This window comes from Sturnira hondurensis, unplaced genomic scaffold (genome assembly GCF_014824575.4).
Source record: "Sturnira hondurensis isolate 20B ecotype Veracruz unplaced genomic scaffold, ASM1482457v3 Scaffold0006413, whole genome shotgun sequence".
NCBI lineage: Eukaryota > Metazoa > Chordata > Mammalia > Chiroptera > Phyllostomidae > Sturnira > Sturnira hondurensis.
In genome coordinates, this window is record NW_028079044.1 from 58,250,542 (window position 1) to 58,276,810 (window position 26,269).

Genomic DNA, 26,269 nt, shown 5'->3' on the forward strand with positions numbered 1-26,269 from the left:
CCTGGGCATGGGCAGCACCACAGCAGAGACAGATGCTCGCCCTCCGGAAACTAAGGTCGAAACTGCTAGACTTCCACCCACTTCATCTCAGAAATGAATTAAAAGGGGGAAAAAAAGAGCCCTGACTGGTGTGGCTCAGTGTTTGAGCACCAGCCTGAAAACCAAAGGGTTGCTGGTTCAATTCCCAGTCAGGGCACTTGCCTGGGTTACGGGCCAGGTCCCCAGTAGGGGGCATGTGAGAGGAAATCACACACTGATGTTTCTCTACCTCCCTTCCCCTCTCTCTAAAAATACATAAATAAAATCTTTTTTAAAAAAGTGACATTTTTTTTTTACTAAAGATGCTAAGTTTGTAATTAATTATATACAAAGAATGCTTAAAGGCTGTACTGAATGAGTGTTTTCTCAGTTGAGCTAACCTTTACTTCTCTGAAAATATCTAGGTTTTAAAATGAAAAGCAGAAGGCAGATTAAACTAGCAACGTAAGATTTTGCCATTTTTAAAACAATACTTGCAGCTGAGGGGAGAGAACATCAAATATTCTTAAGAAAATACTGGTTTTAATAGAAATTTCAACAGAAAAACACGTACTGAGTTCTTATTCCACATCTTGATGACCCGAGAGTCTGCAGACAAAACCAAGTCTAAAGACTCCTGGAAATGAAGTGACTTAATGGGCAGCCCGTACTGGTGATCCTTAACCAGCAGCGGCTTGTCTGACCGCAGGTCATAGAGCAAGACCTAAAAGGAAAAAAACAAGTTACTTCTGTGCAAACAAACTAAACATTTTATCTTAGAAAGCAACTTTACAAGCTGACAACAGTGGCCACCTCTGCCTCCCTGCCACTTTATGAGTACAAGGATCGGCACCCCCCAGATGCACGGGTCCCCGAGTCAGCCAGCAGAACGCTCTAGAACAAGCCCTTCGATTGCCCTCAGAGAAGGTGGTTTCACAAATTCAGCCCTGAGAGCGATTTTCAGGTACACCGAGACCGAGAACTCCTGAGCTACGCCAAGAAAGGAACAGATAGGAAAGCCTGCGAGGGTTTCTGTCATTTGGGAATTCGAGGAAGGTATGGACTGTGGGCCTGCTGAGTACCAGGTGCTCTCGCAGCGAGTGACAGACACCAGACAGACGGGCGTACAGGAGATGGTCCTGGGAGGGTCAAGACAGATGGTGGTGGCCAGGCTATGGCTGGGGGCAGTTGGGGCCGGCGGGGGGTGGTGAGAGGAAGAGCCCTGACATTAGAAGCAGGAGCCTGGGGAAACAATCTCTGAACCAGGTGACAGGCCCTCCCTTGATCATGACAGCAGAGGCAGTGCCTGTCCTGGAGGCTGGGTCTCAGACCAGGTCTGGGAGGAGCGCACTCACAGCGGGCGCTCTGCCGTGAAGGGAAGGAGGAGCAGATGGGACGCAGCCTCTGCAGGCGTCTCACCCACGGTCCTAGACCAGCACCCCCACCGCATAGGGTTCAGCTCATGTGCTGCAGGAAAAACATACCCGGGACAAACACATTTTGGAAATACTTATTAAACACATTTCTTGTCCACAGGAATTCTCGGGCCCTCAACGTACATTTAAATGCACTATGGATCCCAGGAGTGGACCCGGCCCGAATTCTAAACGCTCAGACCGCAGCACTCTGCTCACAGACCCCCTGCAGCTCAGCTCGAGTGCCCCCCGGACCTGCCCTGAGGCCAGAAGCACAGTTCTTGGGGTGCCACGAACATGGCATTCTACAGTGTTCTCTCCACGCCTCACACAGGGCGGGGCAGAAGGAGGTTCACAGCAGTCGTGTGGAAAATAATGCGGTAATCAATGAAGAATACTGTAGGACTAAGTCCTGTGCTTCATGTACTCACAGCGGTAAACCTGCTCCTGCCCCACCCTGCAAAGGGCCTCACTTCACGTTTCCATGGCGAAGACCCGAGGATGTTTCCCACGGCACATACACGGATTTGAAGTACTAACTCACATGTGAAGTTTCCAACTTAAACATACTCACCTGCCCTGTGGATGTTCCGACTGCCATGGCCAAGGCGCCATGGAACTTCAAAGCAGAGATTGTTGGTAGGCTGTTTATCCTGGAAGGCAAAACATTCACGGCCCTTGTGTGCATGGCCAAACCTTCTTCCAAGAAACAGATTCATTATTAATCTTCACTTTAGCCCTAGCTGGTGTGGCTCAGTGGACTGAGCACCAGCCTGAAAACCAAAGGGTCGTTGGTTTGATTCCCAGTCAAGGCACGTGTCTGGGTTGTGGGCCAGGTCCCCAGTGGGGGGCACGTGAGAGGCAACCACACACTGATGTCTCCCTCTCTTTCTCCCTCCCTTCCCCTCTAAAAAGCAATAAACGAAATCATTAAAAAAAATCCTTCAATTCTAATGGGGAAGTCCCATGTCTAGCTTGCTTTGTAAAAAGGCAATTGTATCCAAACTTTCTTAGTCAAAATAAAAAATAAGCTGTGTATAAAAGTAATCTACCTTTAAAAACCTGTACATCATCTTAAAAACTGTAATATTCTAAAAGTAGCTACAAACAAACAAAACCTTCTGAAAATACAAAACCAGTTAAAAGACTCTGTAGGGCAGCATCTCCCCCTTTAAGTCAGGATCAGGTATTTACAGAAACACCCTCCTTTCAACTCGGAGGAGGCCACTTTACACCAGGCAGGGTGTGCCCGTTCCCCTTTGTAAAGCTGGCTGTGTCCAGGCTGAGATAAAAGACTGGGGTGCAAAGGGGGGCCCAGGAATCTCTAAAAGTACCGAGAATGATGAATGGTTATGGTCACGGACCCGGAACAGGCATCTCACTCGGCAGCCACCAGCAGCAGCACCAGGAGCAGTGAGCTGGGGTGGAGAAGGCGCTGGGGACAAGTCGGGAACGAACGCCAGTCCTCGCTTCACCACTCACCGCCTGGGTGTCCCTGGCCCAGGACCTGCACACGGTCCAGACTGCTGACTGCCAGCATCCTCGTGTCACTCACGCCCCCTACAGCCTCAGCCCAGAACTACAGTGCGCGTCAGGTGGAAACCTCAAGGCCGCTCGCCTACCTTATTCGCAGTCATTTACTCTTCGAGATGAACTCTCCAATTGATATTCAGTGCAGTAATATGTTATTTTCTTCACTTTTTCAAACTTTTTGTCTCCTAATAAATTGTCATTTTCTCAGATAACTTTATCTCTCAGTATTTTACGATTTTTGTTGTTACAAATGTAAACTGCTTCCCTCGTATCTTTCTAACTGGACATTGCTGATAAATATCAAAGCCATATATTTTGTGCATTTATTTTGTAACCAATTTACTTAAGTCTCACAATAGTTTCTATATTTTTCCAATTGAGTCTACTGGGTTCTCAGGCAGGCAAATAATGCGTCCCCTACAGAGAATGGCAGCCTGCCATCCCTATCCGTATCTGCACCCATCTTAACAGAGGGACCCCACCCGGCTTACCCACCCAGTGGGCTCTCAGAGCCCAGGGTTTCTACAGAAAATGACCACAGAAACTACAACCTCAGACCCAAGTCTGAACAAGCCCATCCTTTGGTGCCTGACATTAGTTTGGTACCGACGCATCTGCAAACAGAAGCTGATCGACATTGAAACTGCCAACTGACCCCCACTTACTCCGAGTCCGCTGTGACGCCACCTAGCGCACAGTCCAGCAGGCCCACTCTGCTGCGCGCCCTCGGGTCCCAGCACTCCACTCGGCCCTGCACAGACAAACAGCAGTTTCAGGCACGAGCTGCCCCTAGAAGCTGTTAGACGAACACCAAAAAGGCCTTGGTAATAAAACACAGACATGCACAAAGATAAAAAATCGCTTACACCATTAACCATCTTAAAAGCAAGGCCTCAAATATATTTGGAAGGTGTGATCTCATTCATCGTTTATTATTAACAAATGTGTCTGTCACAAACACCTAAACAAAATCTCATAAATCACGCAGCAGACAACTCCCAACGGTCTGGTCTGGTCTAGGTCTCCTCCAAATGAGCCAACAGACTTCACAGACATAAAGAAGACAAGTCTACACTTCAAAAATAAAAAATGGGTGTGCAGATAAATTGCAGAGTAAATACAAAATGGTTTTTCTAACCACAGTGATTTTGGGACCAAACGTGACTGTTCCTATTGCTAAAGCCTGCGATCTAACGCACTTCGAAAAGCACAAAATGCAAACCCTCACTGTCTGACTTTGATACTAACAAGTAATAAATATTAGAGCAACTGAAACAGAAGAAATCAAAATCCAACATACCACCCTGGCTGGTGCGGCTCAGAGGCCCAAATGCTGCCCTGTGAACCAAAGGTTTGCCGGTTCAATTCCCAGCCAGGGCACATGACCAGATTGTGGGCCAGGTCCCCAGTGGGGGCACGAGAGAGGCCACCCATCTATGTTTCCCCTGCACACCATTGCTTCCTCCCCCACTCCCCTCCCCTCTCTCTGGAAATAAAATCTTTTTAAAAATCCTTAAAATCACCAAAATTAATGTAAAAATGAATTTTAAAAGTCTGGTCTGACTATGCATATGAAATTTCAAGCCCCAACAATCAGGAAACCTCAGGAACCCCAGCCGTGGGGCCAGGGGTCTGCTCCCCGCCACCGCATCCCAGGGCTGCCCTGGTGGCCGAGCGACCGGCCTCACAGGTGCCCTCCCTCTCAAACCGCTGTCCTGCTGTCCAGCCTACATTGCTCTGTAAGGACTCTATTTAAAAACTATTTTTTCAAGGAAACTATTTTAAAACCTCCCTTGGTAATCTCAAGAAAAGAATTAACCAAGAGAATGAGCCACTGGCCTGATTTAGGCATAAGAGTGTTATAACACATCCAATATCGTTTTACATGTTTCCATTAAATCAACATTATGCATCTTGTTTCAAATCCTGATCTCCTAACATAAAAATAACTTGAGTAAAGAGACTTAGGCTTCGTCCGTGTGGGATTGGTTTCATCAACTACAGAATATTCAAACGATGGAATCCTGTCCATCTGTTCACACAGATTAGTTGGGTATTGTGATTGATTGTAAGCACCGCTGTACAAAAATGCGTATTTTTACACCATCACATGAAGCGGAGTGCCGTGGGAAACTTCATCTGTGAGTGAGCTACAGAGTCCCAGCACTAGTGCACGCGCGCATCCACACAGGGAACCCGAGGGGTGACACTGCCAGCCACTAACGAGGTGCCTCTGGGCGGTATGACCGGTGACTGAAAGGCACAGAGGACACTTTTTAAATAATATCTTTCTGACATATTTGCTTTTAAAAAAAACTACCACGGGTACTTAACATTATTGTATTTAAGAACACGAATCTAGAAAAACCCTGTCCAGTGTGAAGGACACAGAACCAGAGGTACTGCGGTCTGAAGGGAAGTGCGGTGTCGCTCCCTCCCTTCCTCTTTCTCTAAAATCAATACATAAAATTTTTAAGCCCCTCCTCAAAGAAAAAATACACAAAAGGAAAGTACTGTGTATTTACTGGATGCACTATACAGGCCGTACAAGTGACAGCCCCACCTGCCTTCACAGGTGATAACGTTCTCGTGCAGGCTGGGTCACAGGGTTCTCACCAGCACCTTTCTAAAGGTGGCACGGTCGGATTATTATTCCCGTTTCACCAAAGAGGAAACGGCCTCAGGGAAAGTGATTCGCAGCCATCAAACTAACGAGCAGCAGAGAGCTGGGCTCCGTGACACGGTGCCTCCTGTTAAGAACAAGAATGGCTGTCATGCTGCCCCCTGGAGCTGGGACCCAGCAGTGACCTCCCGTCTAGCGCCGGGAGACCAGAGTCAAAGCGCACCACACCAGCGGCGAGACTGGACAGTCGGCAGCAACCTAACAACGTCCTACACAGAAACCACACCTGGGGCTTGTCGTCTCGTTAGCATGCGGCTCTCAGGAACCAAGCAACTCTGTCTTTAAACAAAATTTTGTTCATTATCAAAAGTAAAACAAGTATTTTTTTTTAAAACTCAGTCAGGATACACTTACCTCTATTGTTCCCGTGGCAAATAAGCCATGCGCTGAATTGATGTCACAAACATTATTCTCCCTAAAACAACAAAGCAACAAGGAAGAGCCTATTAGCCTCTACTTTACGGGGAGGGACACCCAGTAGACTCGCTCAATGAACAATGACCTGCGGAGAAAGAAGACACGCAGATTCTCTCGGTCATCTGCACGTGAAAAACTCCCAGGCACGGAAGAGTTAAGTCAGGCACACAGGGACCAAGGTGTCTGATTCCCAGGGCGACACTCCATCTCCCAGGGGATGAGACAGGGAAGAACTTCCTTAGACACACGGTCATGAGAACAAAGGTTCACTCTACTTTCTCAATACATTTGCTCCCAAGGCAAAAAGAACACAGGCTGCAACTGGGCCGACGCTGAGCCGTGACCAGTTTCAGCTGCGCAGGCTGTTCTAAGCCTTGTTTTCTTTGTCTGAAGAACGGATACTTCATCTCCCTCATCTCGTTGTTCTGAAGATTAAATGGAAAAACGATAAAATGCTCAGCACAGTGTACAAGACATGCAACAATAATGGCTTTTATGCCCTGGCTAGTATAGCTCAGTCAGTTAGAACATCATCCTGTGAACTAAAAGGTTGCAGGTTCAATGCCCATTTGGGGCACATGGCTGGGCTGCAGGTTCAGTCCCTGGTCAAGGTGCGTACGAGGCAACCGATCGATGTCTCTCTATCGTACTGACATTTCTCTCACTCCTCTCCCTCCCCTAAAATCAATGAGCATGTCCTTGGGTGAGGGTAAAAAATAAAATGGCTGTTATTATACACAGAAAATTGTACAGTTAAAGGAAAGATAAATTTTTGTTATTCAACAATGCACTATCATTTTTTTAAAGGAAATAAGAGGATTTCAAGTCAATGTGAAAAGAAATACTGAGAATTCACCTGTTTATCAGGACATGTTCTTCCAACCTTTAAAGACCCTTTCAAAGCAATAAGGAAAATCCAACCAGCTCTTTACACACAGATAAGAAGCAATCCAGCTTCCACCCCTTACTAGCTGTGTGACTGGGACAAGCCACACTCACTGTCTCTGAGCCTCAGCTCCCACCATAAGAATGTATTACAAGTTTAAAATGAGTTAATATACATAAAGTACTGAATAATGCCTGGCATAGTAACTCCCTTCACTATTATTATTATTATTACTACTCAACATTATCATTATGATAGCTTCTATCATTATGATAGAAGTCTTTTATTTAAAAGACTTCTCTTTAAATAAAACAAGAATGTGGCAATAATGTATGATAAAATAAAAGTGAAAAAACCCTTAAATTTCTGCTAGCAAAAACATAAAAAAAATTAAAATAGTACCAAGTTAACTCAAAATTTTCCATGAGAACAAAATTATGAATGAAAATTTAAAGACTATGAAAAACAATAAACTGAACTTTTTAGTGAATTTTGAAACTTTCAAATATGTTTTTTTATTAAAAATTTTAAGAAATCATTAGGTCTTTCAGTAAATTTTCTGTCTAAGAAAGAAAACTTAATGTGACTCCCTTTTAATTAAGTGGCCCAGCACCGCAGTCGCAGGGAACGTTATTCAGTAACACCCTGAGCATCTGGCTCCACCTCCTGGCCAGAATAAGCATAGCAATATTCTTAAACCAAAGTACTCACGCAGCATCTGTTTGTAGAGGATTTAGGTACCGTCCTTGTTCTAAGTTTAATCTATAAACTTCAGAGCTGCAAAGTAATACAAAAAGTTAAATATATGGTAACTTTAAAGGTAAGCTACGATAAACTTTTCTTCAAATAAATATAATCTTTAAAAATATAGACAAGGGTGGGCAAAGTAGGCTTACAGTTGTCTGTATGGAGAATGATACAATAATTAATAATACAAAAATAAACTGCTTTGTATACTCAACCTGCTTTCACCCACCCTTACATGTGCGTGTCTCACTCACATACCATCACTCTTTTGTAAAATACAAAAGTGTACTCTAAACCTAAAAATAATCATTTACTAGTGAGATTGCTCCTGTACAAAAGTGACCTGAACCACCCGTGTGCCAGGGAAATACAATGAAGTCATTAAGGAGACTATTATTTATAAGTAACGCAGAGAATACAAGACCTAAAACATACGTACATGTGCATATATGAAAAGACTAGAAGGAACTACAATAAAAGACTAATAAGGGTTCTCCTCGGATGGCGTAATTATGATTTTTTTCTTTTTTATATTTTTATATTTTCCAATATCCGCAAATAGCTGTGTTATTTTTACAATCATAAAGAAGGCATCATGTAAGAATAAAAAGCTTTTAAACGCCTTGCAATGGTGCTAAGAAACTTGCTTCCCCACTAATGTGACCCCCTCGGGCTGCCCCTCTCCCCCTGGGTTCACAGCACCATGCCAGAAAGAGTCAGAGATGGAATTTCTAGGACATCCTGTTGCTTTGGAACTAGGGATCGTGGCTTATTCTCCTTTCGATTCCTCTCCTCGATGTTAAGAACAGCAGCTGCCTGGGAAGTGAGGTGGAGGCGAACACAAAGGGAGTCAGACCCGATACCTTGCGCCAACGAAGTACAAGTCGCAGGACGGGTAATGGTAAGAGAAGTCTCTCCCGAACTTCGGGATTCTGGTTTTGTAGTAAAAACCTGATTGTGAGTGGAATTCAATGTATCGGTCATTATGTAAGAAGACGATCTGAAAATGAAACAAGAAAATTAGTTTGCTTAGGTGTCATCATCGCTAAAACTAACAAAGCTCAGAAGCCTCTGATCTCTCTCCCCGCCTTCCTTCCCTCTGTAAACACGCATCTCCACACACAGCTCCCCACACGACAAGGCACTGTGACTAAGAATCAAACCCTCCGCGGGCACTCAGTGGCTTCCTGCACCCTTGAGAGCTTTTCTGCAAACCTTGCCTTCTGACTGGAAGGCTAAACACAAAAGCCCTTCCCTCCTCTGACACCGACACCTCACAGCACAGAGCACTGCTCAGCACCCTCGATGAGTAATTCCCACGTACACATCATCACAGAGGGTTTGATAGATGTGTATAAACTTAACTTTAATGAATTACAAAGGTATCTTTAAAATCTGCAGGTGGTATTTAAAAGCAAATCAATATCTAGGTCAAACAGATTATAGAATTACATGTCCCCAAACACATGACAAAAGGCTACCATAGGCAAAAGGATGGACTACACTCCATAGTTTCCAGAACTGAAGACAACATAGGAAGTCTATCAGCTCAGGAAATTCAATTTCCCTTCAAGATGACATCGGGCATCATTAAAAGTTTTTCGCTGAAATTGAATATGGCAAAGGAAAAAAAAAAATATATATATATATATATACATAGCTGGCTGTGTTCTGAATTGTTTCAGAATGTGCCATGACCAGTGATTTGCAGAATTAATAAAATTAAACATACAACATTGCTATTTTACTTTTCGCATACGAATATGACGGCGACCTGGCAAATACCTCTCTAGCTTTAGTGCAGTAATGAAAAATCACATATCTGGAATCGAAAAAACATGACTGCTGCCAATTCTTAAAAATACAGACAAGGTTTCCTATGTGGTATGGAAAATTTATTTCAATGTCAGATTGGACAAACGCTACCTCTATCACTGTTGTTTGAAAAGCCACCATACATTACACATGCAACCAACTAAAAATATATTAACAGAAAATGACAGGTTTACTAAACAACCATTTTAAATTTCACAATGGAAACACCATAAAGACACATTACAAAAAGAAATGCCACTCATTCATGTGTTGAGGGCACAAACCACTCAAGTGTACCTTTGAATAGTCATCAGACAATGTTTCAAATGTGACCACTGAAAAATAAGAAACAGTAAGAAGAAAACAGAATCATCAATTAATAAATGCAAACTTAATGCAAAGATTCTAATTCAACATAAAAGTAATATACAAACGCTGAGCTTTCTACAATTTTTGCCCTATATAAAAACAAAGTTGCCATATTATATTGCTCCCAAAACACCAAATGGAAAACTTTAAACTTTTAATTTCTCAGTACTCATCGACTAGATTTTGTAGAGAACTAACACCAATTTAAAAATAAATTCACAAAACATAATGACTTCTAAATTTTGCCAATTTTTCTGAAATGTTCAAAATAAAATAGACATTAAAGAACACTAAAAATTTCGCTTAAAAAAAGATAATAGTGGCCCTGGCCGGGTAGCTCGGTTGCTTAGAGCATCGTTCCAATTCGCTGAGGTTGTGGGTTCGATCCCCGGTCATAGCACATGCAAGAAACCACCAATGAGTGCATAAATGAGTAAAACAACAAATGATGTTTCTCTCTCTCTCTCTAGAAATCAATACATAGAACAGTAACTCTTTACTCATTCGTGGTGGAAACAGTTATGATGAGCAGCACAGGGAGTCTGTCTCCGTGAGACAAGTTAGGAGGACACAGGCCCCACCCGTTTGCCCTGATCTCAAACAGGAGGCCGCCTGATAAAGATGGCCGAACTGCCCCGCTTCAACCTGCCTCTGTGCTGGCAGGATTCTAAGAATGGGCCTCCCCACGCTCAGTCCCGTTGTCTGGAGAGTGTGGGTGGGACCTGTGAATGCTGTGAGTCGCCACCTCATGTGGCTAAGGGGCGATTTATAACCACAGGAGCCCTTTAAAAGCCGAGTTTCCTCCCGCTGGCGGCAGAAGGGAGTCAGAAGGACCAAGAAGGGCCCTGAGAGCTGTTGTTCGAAGGTGGAGGGGACTGGGTAACTGGGACTGCAGGCAGCCTCTAGGAGCAGAGTGTGGCCCCGGGCTGACAGCCACCAGGAAACAGGCCCTGATCCTAGAACCACAACAAACCTCATGCTGCCAGTGACATGAAAGCTCGGAAGGGGATTCCTGCCCTGTGCCTCTGGATGAGCGTCCGACCTGGCAGACACCCTGAGCCCAGCCCTGAGTCCAGAACACACCAGAGTGCTGATGGACTTCACCTACAGAGCTGGGAGCCAGTAAATGGGTATCTATGGTACTTTGTCACAAAGCAAAGAAAATGAACACACAACCTGTTCTCACTTCAATAAGCAGAAAAGCAGCCACATATAAGTAGCTACTGTCATGAATTCAAATTTAACGTCTTACTTACCTTCTGAATCTAAACACCTTTCAAACTTCAAGGATAACTGATACGTGTCATAGCATCGGACCCGAGGTTTGTATGTTCCTATAAAAAAAATTACTGTGATGTAAAACCTTCAGGACACACTTATCATTGTCAGTCTCCTGTAGATGTGCTAGATGTACTTTCTGCAGAGGTAAGCAGGATTCACTATAACCACATGTAAGGAAAGAATTTAGAAGCGGCCCTCCCCAATGTCCCAAGGGGAAAATGAGCAAGGATATTTAAAAGAAGTTACAGAAAACGAAATACAAGTAATTAACACATATAATCTAGTGTTAGATTATAAATAATCTAACAAAGCAGAGTAAAACAGTAAAATCGTCTGTATCCATCAGAACAGCAAAGACGAAAAGCTGGGGCAGGGTTCACAGTGCTCTCACGTCATCACTGCTGGTGACAAACTGTTACAGCTTCTCTGGGGACCAGCGGGCAGTATCTGAAAACTACGTGGTGTTTATGCACCTTGAATCCACATTTCTTTGTGTGTGTGTTTCAACTTACAAAAATCTGTCCTATAGAAACACACCCACAGCACACCTGGCCTGGCCACAGTTTGTTATGTGAGAAAATATATCAAATTTTATCTACAGCCAAACATATTTTAAATATGCTCAATGGATACCTTACTTTCTATTGCAATAAAAATGAAAACTAGATTCCCCTTTAAAAGAAAAAATATGTTTTAATACAAAAACTTTTTTTCTTAAATCAGTTTAGAGAGAATGGGATTAATATTAGCTAAGCACTTACTATACACTGTATTCTTCACGTACCTTCTCTTTATTTTCTTTTCTCTTTTCTCTCTATTCTCCCTATTCAGTCTCAACGGGGCCATGCCAACTGCCTTTGGAAAACCTACTTGTAATTTACTCCTGCACTTTTCATTTTATCAAAGCAATATGCCATGTCTGGCTTTCACCTTATTTTCAGACATTATCTCCCAAGACTTCACACGTTCGACACTTTAAGTCATTAAGAACAATATGAACGAACAAACAAAACAGCAACAGACCCACAGATAGAGAACAGAGGACGGCTGCCAGAGGGGAGGGGCTGGAGGGAGGGACTGAGTGGAACAGGTGCCAGGCAGAAAAGCAGAGCCCGGAGGTCACAGAACGGTCTATATGGCATGGCACGGCACACGGAGCACAACCAGTGACCCAGTGACACAGTGACAGCCGTATGTGGTGCAGGCAGGTGCTGAGTTGGTCCACGGCAGCACCCTGCGGGTACGTGACAATCTGACCACTATGCTGTACACCTGAAACTACTGCAAAATGCTGAATGTAAACTGAAATTTACAAACAAAATCAAATGGAAAGACACACACCCACAAGTGTAGCGAAGACATGAGAAAGTTCACAGCAGCACTGTTTACGAATGGTCAAAAAATCTGAAAGCGAATAAAATGTCTGCTGATAGGAAATGTTTAAATAAATGAGGGGAAATCATCACACAGTTCATAAAGGGGCTGCCACAGACGTGGAAAGCTGCCAGAATGTTGTGCACTGCGACAGAGCGCGCGGAGAGCGTGAGGGTGCCCAAGACTGGCATCCACAACGTGCCCCATCTCTGTAAACTCAGCAACGGTAACGCCGCACTCTGGACAGAGAGAAGCCGGAGCAGAGAGCACAGTGCAGTTCCGGGCCTTTCGTGTTTTATCCTATGCACCTCCATCAAGGTTGCAGTCAAGAATAGACTCACTTTTTCTTAAACCAATATTTTTAAAAGATAGGACATGGTGGTCCCATGCGTACGGGCATGCACCAAAGCCTGAGGTCCTGTTTGAAGACAGCAGAGTGCACAGATCATACACACACACACTCTCTCTCTCACTATGCAGTCCCATGCTGCTTAGCAGTGGGGACACGCTCTGAGAACTGCGTCCTCAGGCGTGTTCATCCTTGTGTGAGCACTGTAGGGCGCAGTCACATGCACCTAGCTGGACAGCCCCCTGACTGTACCTGCATGTGCTGTAGGTTCACATGGTTGCCAGCACAGGTTTTCCTGCCAACACCTCCGCAAGCATGCGAGCAGTGAGTCGTGCTGATATTATAGTGGCCAAGACATCACTGGGTGACAGACACTTGTCAGCTACACTGTAATCTCCTGGGACCACTGTCATATAGGTAGCCAGTCAATGACCAAACTGTCATTGTGCACACGTGACTACATATAGCACATGTTACACATGTAACAGTGTGTATGTTCTATGTAGTTAGTTACATGTGTGACATGGTGTCTTATCTGTTCTAAACATAAAGCTAGGAGGAGGAGACGTGGAGAGCGTTGACACTGACAGAGCCAGAACGCGGGACGAGAGACTGGCATGCAGACAAACAAACCTCTGTGGGGTAAGAAAGTGGCTAAAAAAGGGACAGAGACGGGCAGTGCTCGGCCAGCAAGAAAACGTACACAGACAGTTCCCAGGGTCTGTGTGCCAAAACCGCCACCAAAAATGTCTGGGTAACACTGTTCTTAAACTGCAACGCATCAAATATGCACATACTCATAGCTCTTCGGTACTGTTAACACGGAGCCTTAGTGACATACAATGCTAAGTATGCGATGTATGAAATCACTGTATTAAAAGTGGCCTTCTGGAAACTCACATTCACTGTTGGTCGGAAGGTAACATGACCGACCACTGTGGGAAAAGTCTGGCAGCTGACACCAAACTAGACACATGTCCCCCGGGACCTGGCCTTGTCCCCCGAGCAGGCTGGTGCACGGTGCTTCACCGGTAACGGCCAGAAGTGTGAACAGCCAGGGGTGCAGCACAGGGAGAACAAACAAAATGCAGTGCATTCCTGTAAGGAAGAACTATTTGGTAATAATGATTCTGTTAAACAGGATGAACTGCAGACACACGTGACAACGTGTGGAGCTCAAACACGCAGTCCCAGATGAATTAAGTCTCGTGCAAACACAGTGTATGGGTGCACTTACATAAAGTTCTGAAACAGGCTAACTTCGCCTGCGGTACAAACAACAAGAGATCAGAGCCCCGCTGCCCTGAGGGAGCGGGGTTGACCGAGAGGGGCGTGAAGGCGGCCTCGGGCACCAGGAGCTCCAACCTCAACAGGTGCGGGCTCTGCGGGCATCGAATTTGTTAAAACTCATCAAATGGTAAAGACCCCTGCAGTTCACTGTAAGTTTACGTCAAAAAGCCACAAATAAACACTGAACTCGGGTGAATGGTGTACACGTGAGTTTTTTAGAGGGAAAGTGTACTGACATCTGCAATGTGAGGACGGACAGATGGACATGTGGTGAACCAAATGCAGCAAACCACTGGCGAATCCAAGTGGTAGGTAAATAAATGAAAGTTCACTATATACTTTTTAAAAATATGTTTATGTTTCAAATTCTTTATGGTAAAGTGTTAGGGTAATTTAAAAAGTGACCTATCCCACCATAATATTTCCTGATATGAAATGTACATAAATTATAACAAAAAAGATGCTTACCAGTTGCCAAAATATATTGTCCATCTTTTGAAACCTTAATAGTGGTACAAACAGTAGGCATTTCAAAATCCTGAATAAGTTCAATTCTTCTACGGACATCTGCAGAGAGAGAAAACAGAGAGCTGGCCTAGTGGTCACGTGATCGCATCGCAGGAAGACGAACAGATCTGCAAGGCCCCGGGCCTCCGAGCCTCGGGAAAACCCACCAATAGAGCCCCACCTACCACACGGCACAGTTTCTTCTTAGCTCATACATTGTTTTTCTACACTAAGTATCTTGTGTTAATTTTTCAAAAAGGAAAAAAACACCATTAATTAGAAAACATCAGGTTTTAAGACCTGGCTAATGAGGGAATAGAATAAACACTAAACCACTACCATCACTCAATCATGGCTAAGACAAAAATCTTACCACGTTTTTTCTCAATAGTAAGTTGAAACCTTCGAAACCTTACGTTACGTAAGAAATGGCTACCACCGTGCCTCTGTTGGCACCAGCGACTCACAGCCAAGAGGGTCCGGGAGAGAGGGGGACTTGAGATCTCTCCGAACCAAAACCTGCACCGGCTCTCCCAGAAACTGGTTCTCTCCCCCGAGAACGTGTGGGTTCCGCCCTGGCTGTGGTGGCTCAGTGGGCTGAGCGCTGGCCTGAGAATCAAGGGTCACCAGTTCTATTCCCAGTCAGCCCACATGCCTGGGTCGCAGGCCAGGCCCCCAGTAGGAGGTGTGCAAGAGGAAACCACACATTGCTATTTCTCTCCCCCTCTTTCTCTCCTTCTCTTTCCCTCTCTTTCAAAAATAAACAAATAAAAAATATTTTAAAAAAGTATAGATTCTTGCTGGCTGCTATCATAACAATGTGCCTATTACATGGACTGTTTAGCTCTGGCCAGGCAGCTCAGTTGGCTGGAGGATCGTCCAGATGTGCCAGTGTTGCGAGTTCGGTTCCCAGTCAGGGCACGTCCCGGAGGCAGCCCATGGGCGCAGAGACGGGTGAAACAAACAGATTTCTCTCTCTCTCTCTACCCTCCTTCCTCTCTCTCTGAAATCAATAAATAAAAAATAATTCTTTAAGAAAGGACTATGGCCCATTACTGCCTTGTCCATTGAATATAATTGTAAGATTCAGACCAATGAAGCAGGAGTGGCCCACTGAGTATGGAAGACACAGAACAGCTCTGAGATGGGCTGACAGACACAGTCAGTGAGGCACGGCTCCCCCCAAACGCTCCGAACGCCCTCTCGCACGCCAGCGCACCTGACGGCAGCGACGGACTGTGAAGGAATCAGAGCCAGTCAACGCTACCGGAGCAGCAGCCTCTGCTCCCCCCTGGTGGACAGATCCAATGTCCAGCGTCAGTACTACAGAAAGCCCACTCTTCCAAAATGCTTGCCTCGGGGATTTCTCTCTCATCGAGAAAATCCTGTAATGCCTTAGGTCTTTTGATTTTTAGAGAATAACAAATAAAATGAATGAGAAAGTAAGTCATCCTTCATATATAAAAAAATTATAATGGAGAAGATATGATGGAAATTTGTCCAAAGTAATTTAAGAGCTGGCCTTAATGCCCATCTTCCCTGCTGTCGTAACTTAAAGACTCAAAATCTTCCGTGATGATCTTTTATTGTTCACGTTCCTATGTCCTGTATGTAAACTACTTTGTTCAGAACGAAAACGGTCATTGTCTCTGTCTTGAAAAAACTGCAAACAGACTTGACAAAGGACGACTCACACACGGGAGAGCAAAGCGGTGGTGGAGACGGTAGGAGACAGTCCCCCGTGGGCCGCTGACATCCCCGCACATCTTGCTGGGAGTGGCAGGCGGCCAGGCCCTGGCCACTCCTTCACCTGAGCCTTCCTCAGGGTTCCGTACGCAGCTGGGAACGTGGACGGGGCAGCAACTCGGCTCTTCTGGACAAGGAGCAGGCCCTCTCACTGCTTGCTATCTAAGCAGGGCGCTTCCCGACCCCGGCCCTCCTCGGCTGCAACACGGGCCCTCTGCACACAGACACCCATCTGGGTCCTGCTGAGTGCCCCGGGGGACTTCGGGCAAGGAGCAGTGACAGATAAGCTGACACTCACACTGTGTGCCACGGCATGTGGGAGACAGAGTCCTTGTCTCTGACTCAGGAGTAGCACATCTGCTGTTACCCACGAAACGGTAAAAGGCTGGCTTATTAGCTTGTAAGCCGTAAAATCAATCCCACACTCACCAGGAACATATCAGCCACAACAAAAGATTTCTTAAGATGGAAAAGGGCAAAAACTTGTCTCCCGTTGCACGTGTGTCAACCTCACTTAAGGATGGGAACAATAGAGAATGGCGGGGTTGTGACCTGGGTGTGGAGCGTTGATGGAGCAGGGAAGGGATACTCACCGACATCTTTCTTCTGCAGTGCCCGCTTCTTCCTGTCGGAAAGCCACTAAAGAAAACGGAGAGGCTTCATTTGAGAACATGCTTACTGGAATTGTCTTCCTGCTGGCAAAACTAACATGCTCATGCTTAAAAAGTTTAAAACCTTATATAAATATGTAACATAGAAAATAAAAATATTCTGTAATCCTAACCCGACTGTTAACATATCTAGATTTTCTAGATTTTTTCCTTGTACACATTTGCAGATAATAGACAATAAAGTTTTACAAGTACCATGTTTTATGTAAGAAAAATAATTCATCTCATAAATCTAAGAGAAAACAGTAGGCTTCAAACATTATATCTAATGTATGGAACAGATTTATAGGTTTGTTAGTCTTTGATTTTATTTTAGGCAGTAATATTTCAATTAACAGTGATGTAAAAGTGATGAGCAGTCGATATACTTTTTCACATCAACCTAATACAAGCGGGACAAAGGTATATTACCACGGCTGCCCCTCTAATAGGGGGTTAATTTCCTCTTCTCAGGAAGTTACGTTCCACATGGGGGCGGCTGACACAGCAGTGGTCTCGGACAGTCTGAGCGAACAAGCGTGGGGTAAAGCAGAGGAGATGGGTATCTCTTTCTACATTAGAGCCTGGGACCCTGAAGGGCTAAAAATCTCTACCACATGAGGATGGGAAGGAAGGAAAGCTCCTTCAGGCATTTCTATGCAAAGGGACAGCTCTACCACAGGGCACACGAGACTCAGATCCACATGGGGCAGGGACGAAGTTCACCAAAGAACTGGAAGTTGTCACTAATTTCAGCCATCGTCTCTGGATTCTATAAAGTCCTCGCTAATAGAGAATGGCCCTTTACCACTGTCCCGTAATTTAATCAGAAACCTAGGAAAAGAGCTCCAGAAATGCCGATGAGCTGATTCTCACACTAAACAGACGCCTCACTGTTAAAAAGAAAAAAAAGACCCCACTGGGCAGGGCAGGGAATATAAAACAGAAAACTGTACTTGAATAAATAAAATAAATAAAAAAAAGAAACACGGGCAATCTGTTAAGTTAGAATTACTTTAAAAGCAGACTCAGAGAACCCACCAAACTAGCACACACAGCTGTTGACTCAATATCTCCACTGATGATACTAGAACGTCAAACCTCAAGTGCCAAAAATACAACTTTTGATTCTTTTTGCCCACCAAGCACCCAGTTGTTGAGACCCCAACCCTAAGAACTCTCTCGATTCCTTCCTTTCATCTCAACTTCTCACCACCATCCAATCCATCAGCAAGTCCCATTGGCCTACCTCCTGAACCCCATGCGTCTTAGCATCTTCTTTGCTACCATTCCAGCCCAAGCCACCAGATCTCTCAGCTGGACCACCTGACTGGCCCCCACTCGTCCCTCCGCCACTGTGGTCACCTGCGACACAACAGCCCCGTTTAAAACCCAACAGCGACTTCCAGCAGCACATGGAAAACCCGAACTTCCCACCCTGGACGGCAAGGCCGGCTCTCCAGCCTCACTTGCCCCAATCCCTCCCCTCATTCCACCTGTCATGGTCACGCCTGTGCCTTGCGGTGTTTCCCACACGCCAAGTGTGTGCCCTTTGTGGGGCATTTGGGCTTTCCATTCTCTCGACACCAAAAACTTCCCCGTATCTTCACGTGACTGGCTCCTTTTTACAGTCCAAGTTTCCACACAGCCGTGGTCATCTCTGGTAAAGAGGCCCTTCCTGAAGGCTTTCTCCAAAACACTTCACCCGGAACAGCTCTATGCAAGTCATGCATCGCTCACAGCGCTTATCATCTTATCAGAAGTGCTCCCATTCGCTCCTCTATCAGCTCTTTCCCCAACGTGGTCCCAGATACCCGGCACCCAGAGCAGGGCTGCCTGCGCCACGTCACTTCTCCACAGCTGCGTAGAATGAACAAGCCAAGAAGGTCCTGGTGCTCGAAGAACAGCTGGAAGCCAGGGAATTATTTAACCTGAATTCCAAAAAGAAAGGAACTACCTAATCACTGGCTCCCAGTCTTTCAGGGGTGGCCATGCGGAAGAAGGGCTAGGTGGAGTCTGATGGCCATGGGCAGGACTGGAACCAACTGCGGCATGCTAGCAATAATGAAGCACGTTTTAGGACCACAATCTAACAAGGAATCTGAGAACGGAAAGGAACTTCTGCAAAAAGTGCCCTTTTGCATAGAAACCTGACCATTATTTATAAGGAAGAAACAATAAACTGCAGAGCTTCGGTGTGTGACCCTGGATGAGTCACCTCACTGGGGCCGTCGCATGTTGTATGCATGAGAACACAGGAAGAATCACCCATCTTCCCTGCCCCTTCCGACCCTGGTGCCTGGGACCCAACGACATCCAGTGACGTGCAGCGAGTTAGAAACTGCTGCCCGTACAGCATCAGTTCTGCAGAACCCAGGCCCGCCTTCGCCTCGGTCACGCCTGCTTTTTCTCGAACTGGGCACTTAACGGGTACTCAACAAACACCCGGTGAACCGGCAGTGAAACGAGGGAGAAATGTCGTTCAGTCAACCTGCCCCGGTTTCCTCCTAGGAGAGACAGCGGCTGCGAACGTCCACAGGGCCAGGCCTCCGCCCTGCAGAACCCTACAAAGTTCGCTCGAAGCTCACGGCCCAGCTGCTGGCGCGGCGACTGCAGCGTCCTCGGCTACCCGCACGGACAGCTCCCCGAGGGGACCCCAGGTGACTCACCTCAGGAAGGGACTTGCCGCAGCTGAGACTGTAAATCTTCACCTCGTTGAGGCTGGAGACCTGCATGGTGTCGCGGAAGAGCGACAACCCACGCTCCAGACCAGGGCGCTCCCACGAGCATCAGCTCAGAGACTCCGCGGCGTGTGCTGTGTGGCACGCACCGCCGGCACCGGCTGATTACGCACTTCCGGCGCCGGAAAGCGCCGGTTTCCGGAAGAAGGAGAGTGGCGCAATTGGGAAAGGGAGGTGGCGGGGCAGAGCGGGCGAGAATTGGGGGCGCGAAGGGGATACCGGCGTCCCGCCGGCGAGGGCCTAAAGCCGCTGTCCTCCCTTCCACGTCCTGAGCGGCAGGAAGCCCTTAAAGTCACTGTCCAAACCCAAATGTCGCAGTCCCGGGCGGGCAGGCCGGCTGCGTTGGGGCTGACCTGGGCCTTGGGAGCCTGGTGGAGGGATTTCAGAGTGGTAGTGTAGGGTAGTGTGTGTGTGTGTTAATAAAATTATATAGGTTTTGAGCCGTGGCTGGTGTAGCTCAGCGGATTGAGCACGGGCCTGCAAAGCAAAAGATCTTGGTTTGATTCCCAGTCAAGGCACATGCCTGGGTGGCAGGTCAGTTCCCAGCAGGGGATGCACCAGAAGCAACCATACATTGGTATTTCTCTCCTTCTCTCCTTCCCTTCCCTTCTAAAGATAAATAAATAAAATTTCAAAAATCTATAAATTGTTATAAAAAATGTTGCATGAGAGCAATCTCCTTTTAAAAAATTATATAGGTTTCACGTGTATAATTCTATATCATTTGTGTACTTTGTATATTNGGTAGTGTAGGGTAGTGTGTGTGTGTGTTAATAAAATTATATAGGTTTTGAGCCGTGGCTGGTGTAGCTCAGCGGATTGAGCACGGGCCTGCAAAGCAAAAGATCTCGGTTTGATTCCCAGTCAAGGCACATGCCTGGGTGGCAGGTCAGTTCCTAGCAGGGGATGCACCAGAAGCAACCATACATTGGTATTTCTCTCCTTCTCTCCTTCCCTTCCCTTCTAAAGATAAATAAAATTTCAAAAATCTATAAATTGTTATAAAAAATGTTGCATGAGAGCAATCTCCTTTTAAAAAATTATATAGGTTTCACGTGTATAATTCTATATCATTTGTGTACTTTGTATATTGCATTGTGTTCCCCACTCCAAGCCTCCTTCCTTAACCATTTATTGCCCCGTTACCCTCGTGCCTCCCCCACCCCCTTTCTGGTAATGACCACGCTGTTGTCAGTCTATGAGGGTTTGTTGTTTGTTTTACTCAGTCCCATTTTCACCCAGCCCCCCAACTCAATTCCCCTCTAAGAGCTGTCAGTCTGGTTTATTTTGGATCTCTGAGTCTTTCTACTTTGTTAGTTTATTGCGTTCATTAGATTCCACATGTGACTGAAACCATATGGTACTTGTCTTCCTCTGACTGGCTTCACTTAGCATAATACTCTCGAGATCCATTCATGCTGTTGCAGATGGTAAGATTTGTGACATTCTATATAGTATATTCTATATAATACAGAATACCATCCTATAATTTTCCTTCTTTTTATGATAGCATTATGTGTCTGTACCACAGCTTTCCCCCCCCCACCTTTATTTTTAGAGAGAGGGGAAGGGAAGGAGAAAAAAGAGAGAAACATTGATGTGTGAGAGAACCATGGATCAGTTTGCCTCTTTCGAGGCCCCAGCCAGGGACCCCGCCCACAACCCAGGCATGTCCCTGACTGGGAGTCGAACCGACCACCTTTCTCTTTTCCAGATGATGCTCAACCCGCTGAGCTATGCCAGTCCACAGCTTTTTTTATCCACTCATCTCCTGATGGGAAGTGTATTTTCTCCCCAGTGTTTCTGCAACCTTACATTACAAATAAATGCTCTTTAAAATTGATGTGTTAAAAATGATGTTTTGGTCTGGGTTTGTTAGACATTCATCCACTATGGAAGGAAATAAAAGAAAAGCACACTTTAAAAGAATAGTGGAAGAAGGGGTGGAGGTCAGGGAAGAGTGGATTTATCCCTAATGTCTCTGGGATGTGTGTGCAGCAGTAACGACAGGCAGCCCCCATTGTTCCACAGTTCACAAACTGTCAATCTACCAGTTTCGTAGAGAACCTCTTTTATCTTTGCCTAGGACTTGAGAATTCTTGGCTTAGATGAAAACTTGAGGGGAAAGGGTGGGTTAACTGCGTTAACGTGTAACCAAAGGGGTCATTCTGAGCAGAGCCCATACTAGGTCATGGCAGGGTAAGGATTTCTGGGTTTAGCAATTCTGTCTCTATTATAACCATCAAAGTCCCAGTCCAGGTTATGCCTCCTGTCGGAGACCCTTTGAGGAAAGGTGCAGGACCGCCGTCCTCCTCAGGGAGGCAGCGTGGCGGGAAGAAAGATCCCGGGCTTCAGAGTGGTAACCAGGTAGTTCTTTCCGGAAGCCATAAAAATAGAAAATGCATGTTTGCCAAAATATGGATGACTTCCAAGAAATTTTGAATGATTTTGTGCACAAAAAGATTTCTTTTATTATTTCCAAGAGTGTATTATAAAAGCCCACTGGCTGTAAAACCATAGTATCTGTCACTTTTTAAGTGCTATGTATTAGATATATAGAGATAAGTCCTACTCCTAACTTTAATAATTAAGGGCCTTAGATCATTTCACTTGACTTTATTCAACCCTGTGTCCCACTGACCCCTAGAGTTGCCTTCTGTTTCATTAGCATCAATTTCATTATTTGGATTTTGAATCTTTGCCTATGCTAATCTGGACTCTGGAATGCCTTTTGCTTCTCCTTATACCCACAACCCACAAGCTCCTCAAAACGCACCTTTTGAGTATTTTGCTCATTCTCCTGTACTTTCATTGAACTGTATAAATAAATACCTTTATGGCGTTTATGGGGTTTTTTGGTAGATTTTTATTATTGAAATGCAAGGAACACATCCTACGAGCACAATGGTAATGAACTTGGCTGTAATGCTCTACCAAATATCTATGCTCCAGGGAGTTCTCCAGGCCCTCTGGCTTCCTTAAGTCACCACCGCCTCTCAAGGCTAATTAAAATGTCATTTTTAAAGAGCCCATAAAGTTTTGTTATTTTTTTAAATTAAACTTGGGATGGGCTCCTTCTGAATATATTCTTCACTCTGTTCTTTTCTTTCTCCTTCATTTTTATTACTATAGGAAAATTTTGTAACATATTTAAAAATTTAATAGCACAGTCAACTCATGTATGTTTCACCTAGCTTCAACAATTCACACACGACCCATCCATCATGTTTCAGCTGTACCCTCACCACTTTCTCATCCTTGGATTATTCTGAATGTTTTTTGAAAGAAACCAATGGCGATTATCTTTGTGATTGGATTGTGGTGTACTTTCCTGACCGCCCCCTCCACCTGGACTTGATGACTGGACGCGTTAATTCGCCTGTGGGCTCCCTGACACTGCCTCAGTGCCTGGGATATAGCACACTGCTGGTAAACACGTCTTGGTAAAAATGAATCAGTGACATGATCACTCTTCATTCTGACCCAAAGTCCTAACTCTGTGTCCCACACACGTTGGCCTTGGGTGATGAAAACCGTGAAGCTCTGTGCCAGGCGAGTGTTGTTTCAAACATGTCCGATTGCACGGCCAGTCTCTCCCACAGAAAATGTCAGCACTTAGAGTCAGGGCCACACTGGAGGGGCCACAGTGTTTTCTATGAGATAAACAGGGTGTTCTTGGTCTTTGGTGCCAGGACAGCCGTCCCCACAGTCGCTGGCCTGAGGGCTTGAGCACTCCTGGATTACGCTCACCCCGAGGACAGAGAAGATCCTCTGGTGTTTCTTATATCACTTCGAACACTGGCACTCAGGCCATAGGCTGCCATGCACTTGAATATAATGTTTCATTCGATGCCTATGCTTGGAGCGAACAGCACGGGTTCCAGAGCCACACTGCCTGGTCCAGTCCTGGCCACCCAGCAACACCCAGATACAGCGAGTTCATCTCATCTCTGCGGGCCTCTGTCTCCTCACTCATACCCAGCGGGCCGTTGTAAAGATAAAGAAATGCATGCCATAGATCACTGAGTCCAAGACATCTATTTTCAAGATCCCTGAAATAGGGATGAGGTTTGCACATCGGGCATGTTTAATGGACCGTGTTTTTTCCTCTGGTGGCACAGGAGGGACGGTGCAACGTAGAGTTAATGGGCTTTTAGACTCAGGAACGCACAGCACATGGGAAGCACTCAGAACAGTGCTTGACACAGGAAGCGCTAGGTAAGTGTTAGTTATCACCATTTACTCCTGGGAACCAAAACACTGAAAATCATTCCAGAAAAAAAAACCCCAGTGAAGTGGCAGACTCCATTTAACCTTAAACATTCCACTGTTGGTTGCCATTCTGGAAACCTACAAGGGATCTTCAAAATTCCTCTCCCAATTCTTGATCTCCATGGCCAATCTATCTGAAATCCTTTCGGTTCCACCTGTCGGATGTCAGATTCATCCCAGAGGAGACAGAGTCATCTCTCTCTCTAATGGACAAACCTGACCATGTCGCACTCCGACTCAAAAAACTGTGTCGTTCTCCCAAAGCCCAAGAGAACACATCCAAACACCTTTGCTGGCCGCTTGGGACTTCCCCAGTCACAGACTCCAAGCTGCCCCTTCCCTGCCCACTCTCCCACCTCTGCCCCTCACTCCCGAGACTCTCCAAGAAGAATTACTTAGAGCTTGAAAAATACCAGCTGCTCACTCACCCCGTTCATGCCTTTGCACCTGCTCCTCTGAGTACTCTTCCCTCCCTCTCTGTGTGTACCTCGGTAAGTCCTGCTCACCCTTCCGGTCCGGGAGGCCTTAACTATCTCAGTTCACATCATACTCTGTACGTAATCTCACTGCAGTCTTTCCTAAACCGGGCTTACGTTTGTATCCTCAAAATAACCTTTAGGCTTGTTTTCTCTGTCAACGATAACCTTTTTTCACAACAGGTATAAGCACCTCTGATTATCTGGGCGGCCATCTTCGGAAAAGTACTATCGCTCTGAGTCAGCCACGAGTGGACATTTAAGTCCATAGCTCACCGGTTACACGCGCCCCTAATTCCAGTGTCTCAGGTCAGCCGTGAGAAGGAGGGGGAGTGGTGTGAGGAATTACGAGAGGAGTGAGAGAGAGCCAAGTCAAAGTCCCGCGATGTCATGCCTGCTGTGCGAGTGAAGGTTTTGCAGTCGATGAAGCAGAGGACAGTGATGGGAAGAACGGAATGAACCGAATCAGGCAGCAATGGAGAGAGAACGCAGTGGGACTCAGGCCATGGCACGGCCGCGGACTCATTTAGCAAAGTAGCAACCGGTTTTCATCAAAACCGTGCCAGGCATCAAATTAATTGGAGCTCTATCGGCTCGAAGTTTTAAGGTTTTGCTTGAAATTAATGCATACGTTTATTTTGGTGTAGAAGAACTAAAAGCATAATAAACTTAGAGCTGGATTTACGCCCCTACAGCTTTAAGTAAAACATCAAAAAGAATTAAGCCCTAAGTGCAACATGGTGTCCTGGACTGGCTCCCGGGACAGAAAGAGGACATTAGGGGGAAAGGTGATCAGGTCTGCAGTTTGGTCAGCAGCACTGTACCATGTTAATGTCTGGGTTTGGTGCTTCTGCCATGGTCATGTGAGATGGCGGCAAGGCCAAGGGCAGGTGGCCAAGTGCATCTGCAACTTTGCTCTCCTCCGAAGATGGTTTCAAAGTGAAGTTTTTAAAAAAGAGTTAAGGCAACATTGGGAGTCTGAGACTTCATTTTCACTTGCACATTTGAACATGAGTCACTGTTGAAGAATACTGTCTTATAGTATATTTTTTTTAATTTACTAATCCATGTCCCCGTTGACACCCAGGCTGCAGGACATGTCATCAGCTCTGTGCTGCCTGCAAAGTCTCAGCCCATAGGGATGCTCCCAAAGTGTATGTTGCAAGGATTGATAATAATAAAATCCCTGAAGTTCATTGCATGCAAGGTAGGCAGGCTAAATGAAATGTCTTGCACAAGTGACCTCTTTTCATCTTCTAGAACTTTTCGAGGAAGGCAGTATTACTTTTCCAGTGTTACAAATGAGGAAAATAAGGAAAATGAGAAAAACTGAGGTTCACCAAAAAGAAACTTGCCTGAAGATGTTAATAATGGTCCAGTCTGTGTAAGTCTGTGCGAATTGTTGAAAATACTGTTTTCTCGACTTTTCTGTATGTTTGGAAGTTTAAAGAGAAAAACAGACAAATTTGCCACGAGTTGCATGAGAGAGCAGGAGGCATACAACCTGGGTGACAATCACTTTCTCCTCCTCCTCCTCCTCTTCCCGTCCCCTCCCCCCCCCTCCTCCTACCCCTGCTCACATCCTCATCCTCTTTGCCCTTTTCCTGTTCTTGCTTATATCCCGTATCTGCCAGGTGCTTAGTTGCAAACAATCCACAGACCCTGGCCAATCTGAAAGGAAAAGGAACTCATCACAAAGC

At 45.6% G+C, this 26,269-nt stretch overlaps 1 protein-coding gene across 1 annotated transcript in view; it reads right to left on the reverse strand.

Moving 5' to 3' along the window:
• The window catches only part of NOL10 (nucleolar protein 10), a 64,867-nt gene extending 44,948 nt beyond the window's left edge, over positions 1–19,919 (reverse strand). Inside the window, exons 1-11 of the mRNA XM_037048713.1 lie at positions 19,750–19,919; positions 17,024–17,069; positions 14,646–14,744; positions 11,140–11,217; positions 9,812–9,849; positions 8,563–8,699; positions 7,664–7,729; positions 6,004–6,064; positions 3,632–3,717; positions 2,008–2,086; positions 593–742 (exon numbers count right to left, since the gene is read on the reverse strand). Of these exons, the coding sequence (XP_036904608.1) occupies positions 593–742; positions 2,008–2,086; positions 3,632–3,717; positions 6,004–6,064; positions 7,664–7,729; positions 8,563–8,699; positions 9,812–9,849; positions 11,140–11,217; positions 14,646–14,744; positions 17,024–17,069; positions 19,750–19,815 (906 nt within the window). The 5' untranslated portion in view covers positions 19,816–19,919. The remainder of the gene's footprint in view (positions 1–592; positions 743–2,007; positions 2,087–3,631; positions 3,718–6,003; positions 6,065–7,663; positions 7,730–8,562; positions 8,700–9,811; positions 9,850–11,139; positions 11,218–14,645; positions 14,745–17,023; positions 17,070–19,749) is intronic.
• Between the last annotated feature and the right edge of the window lie 6,350 nt (positions 19,920–26,269).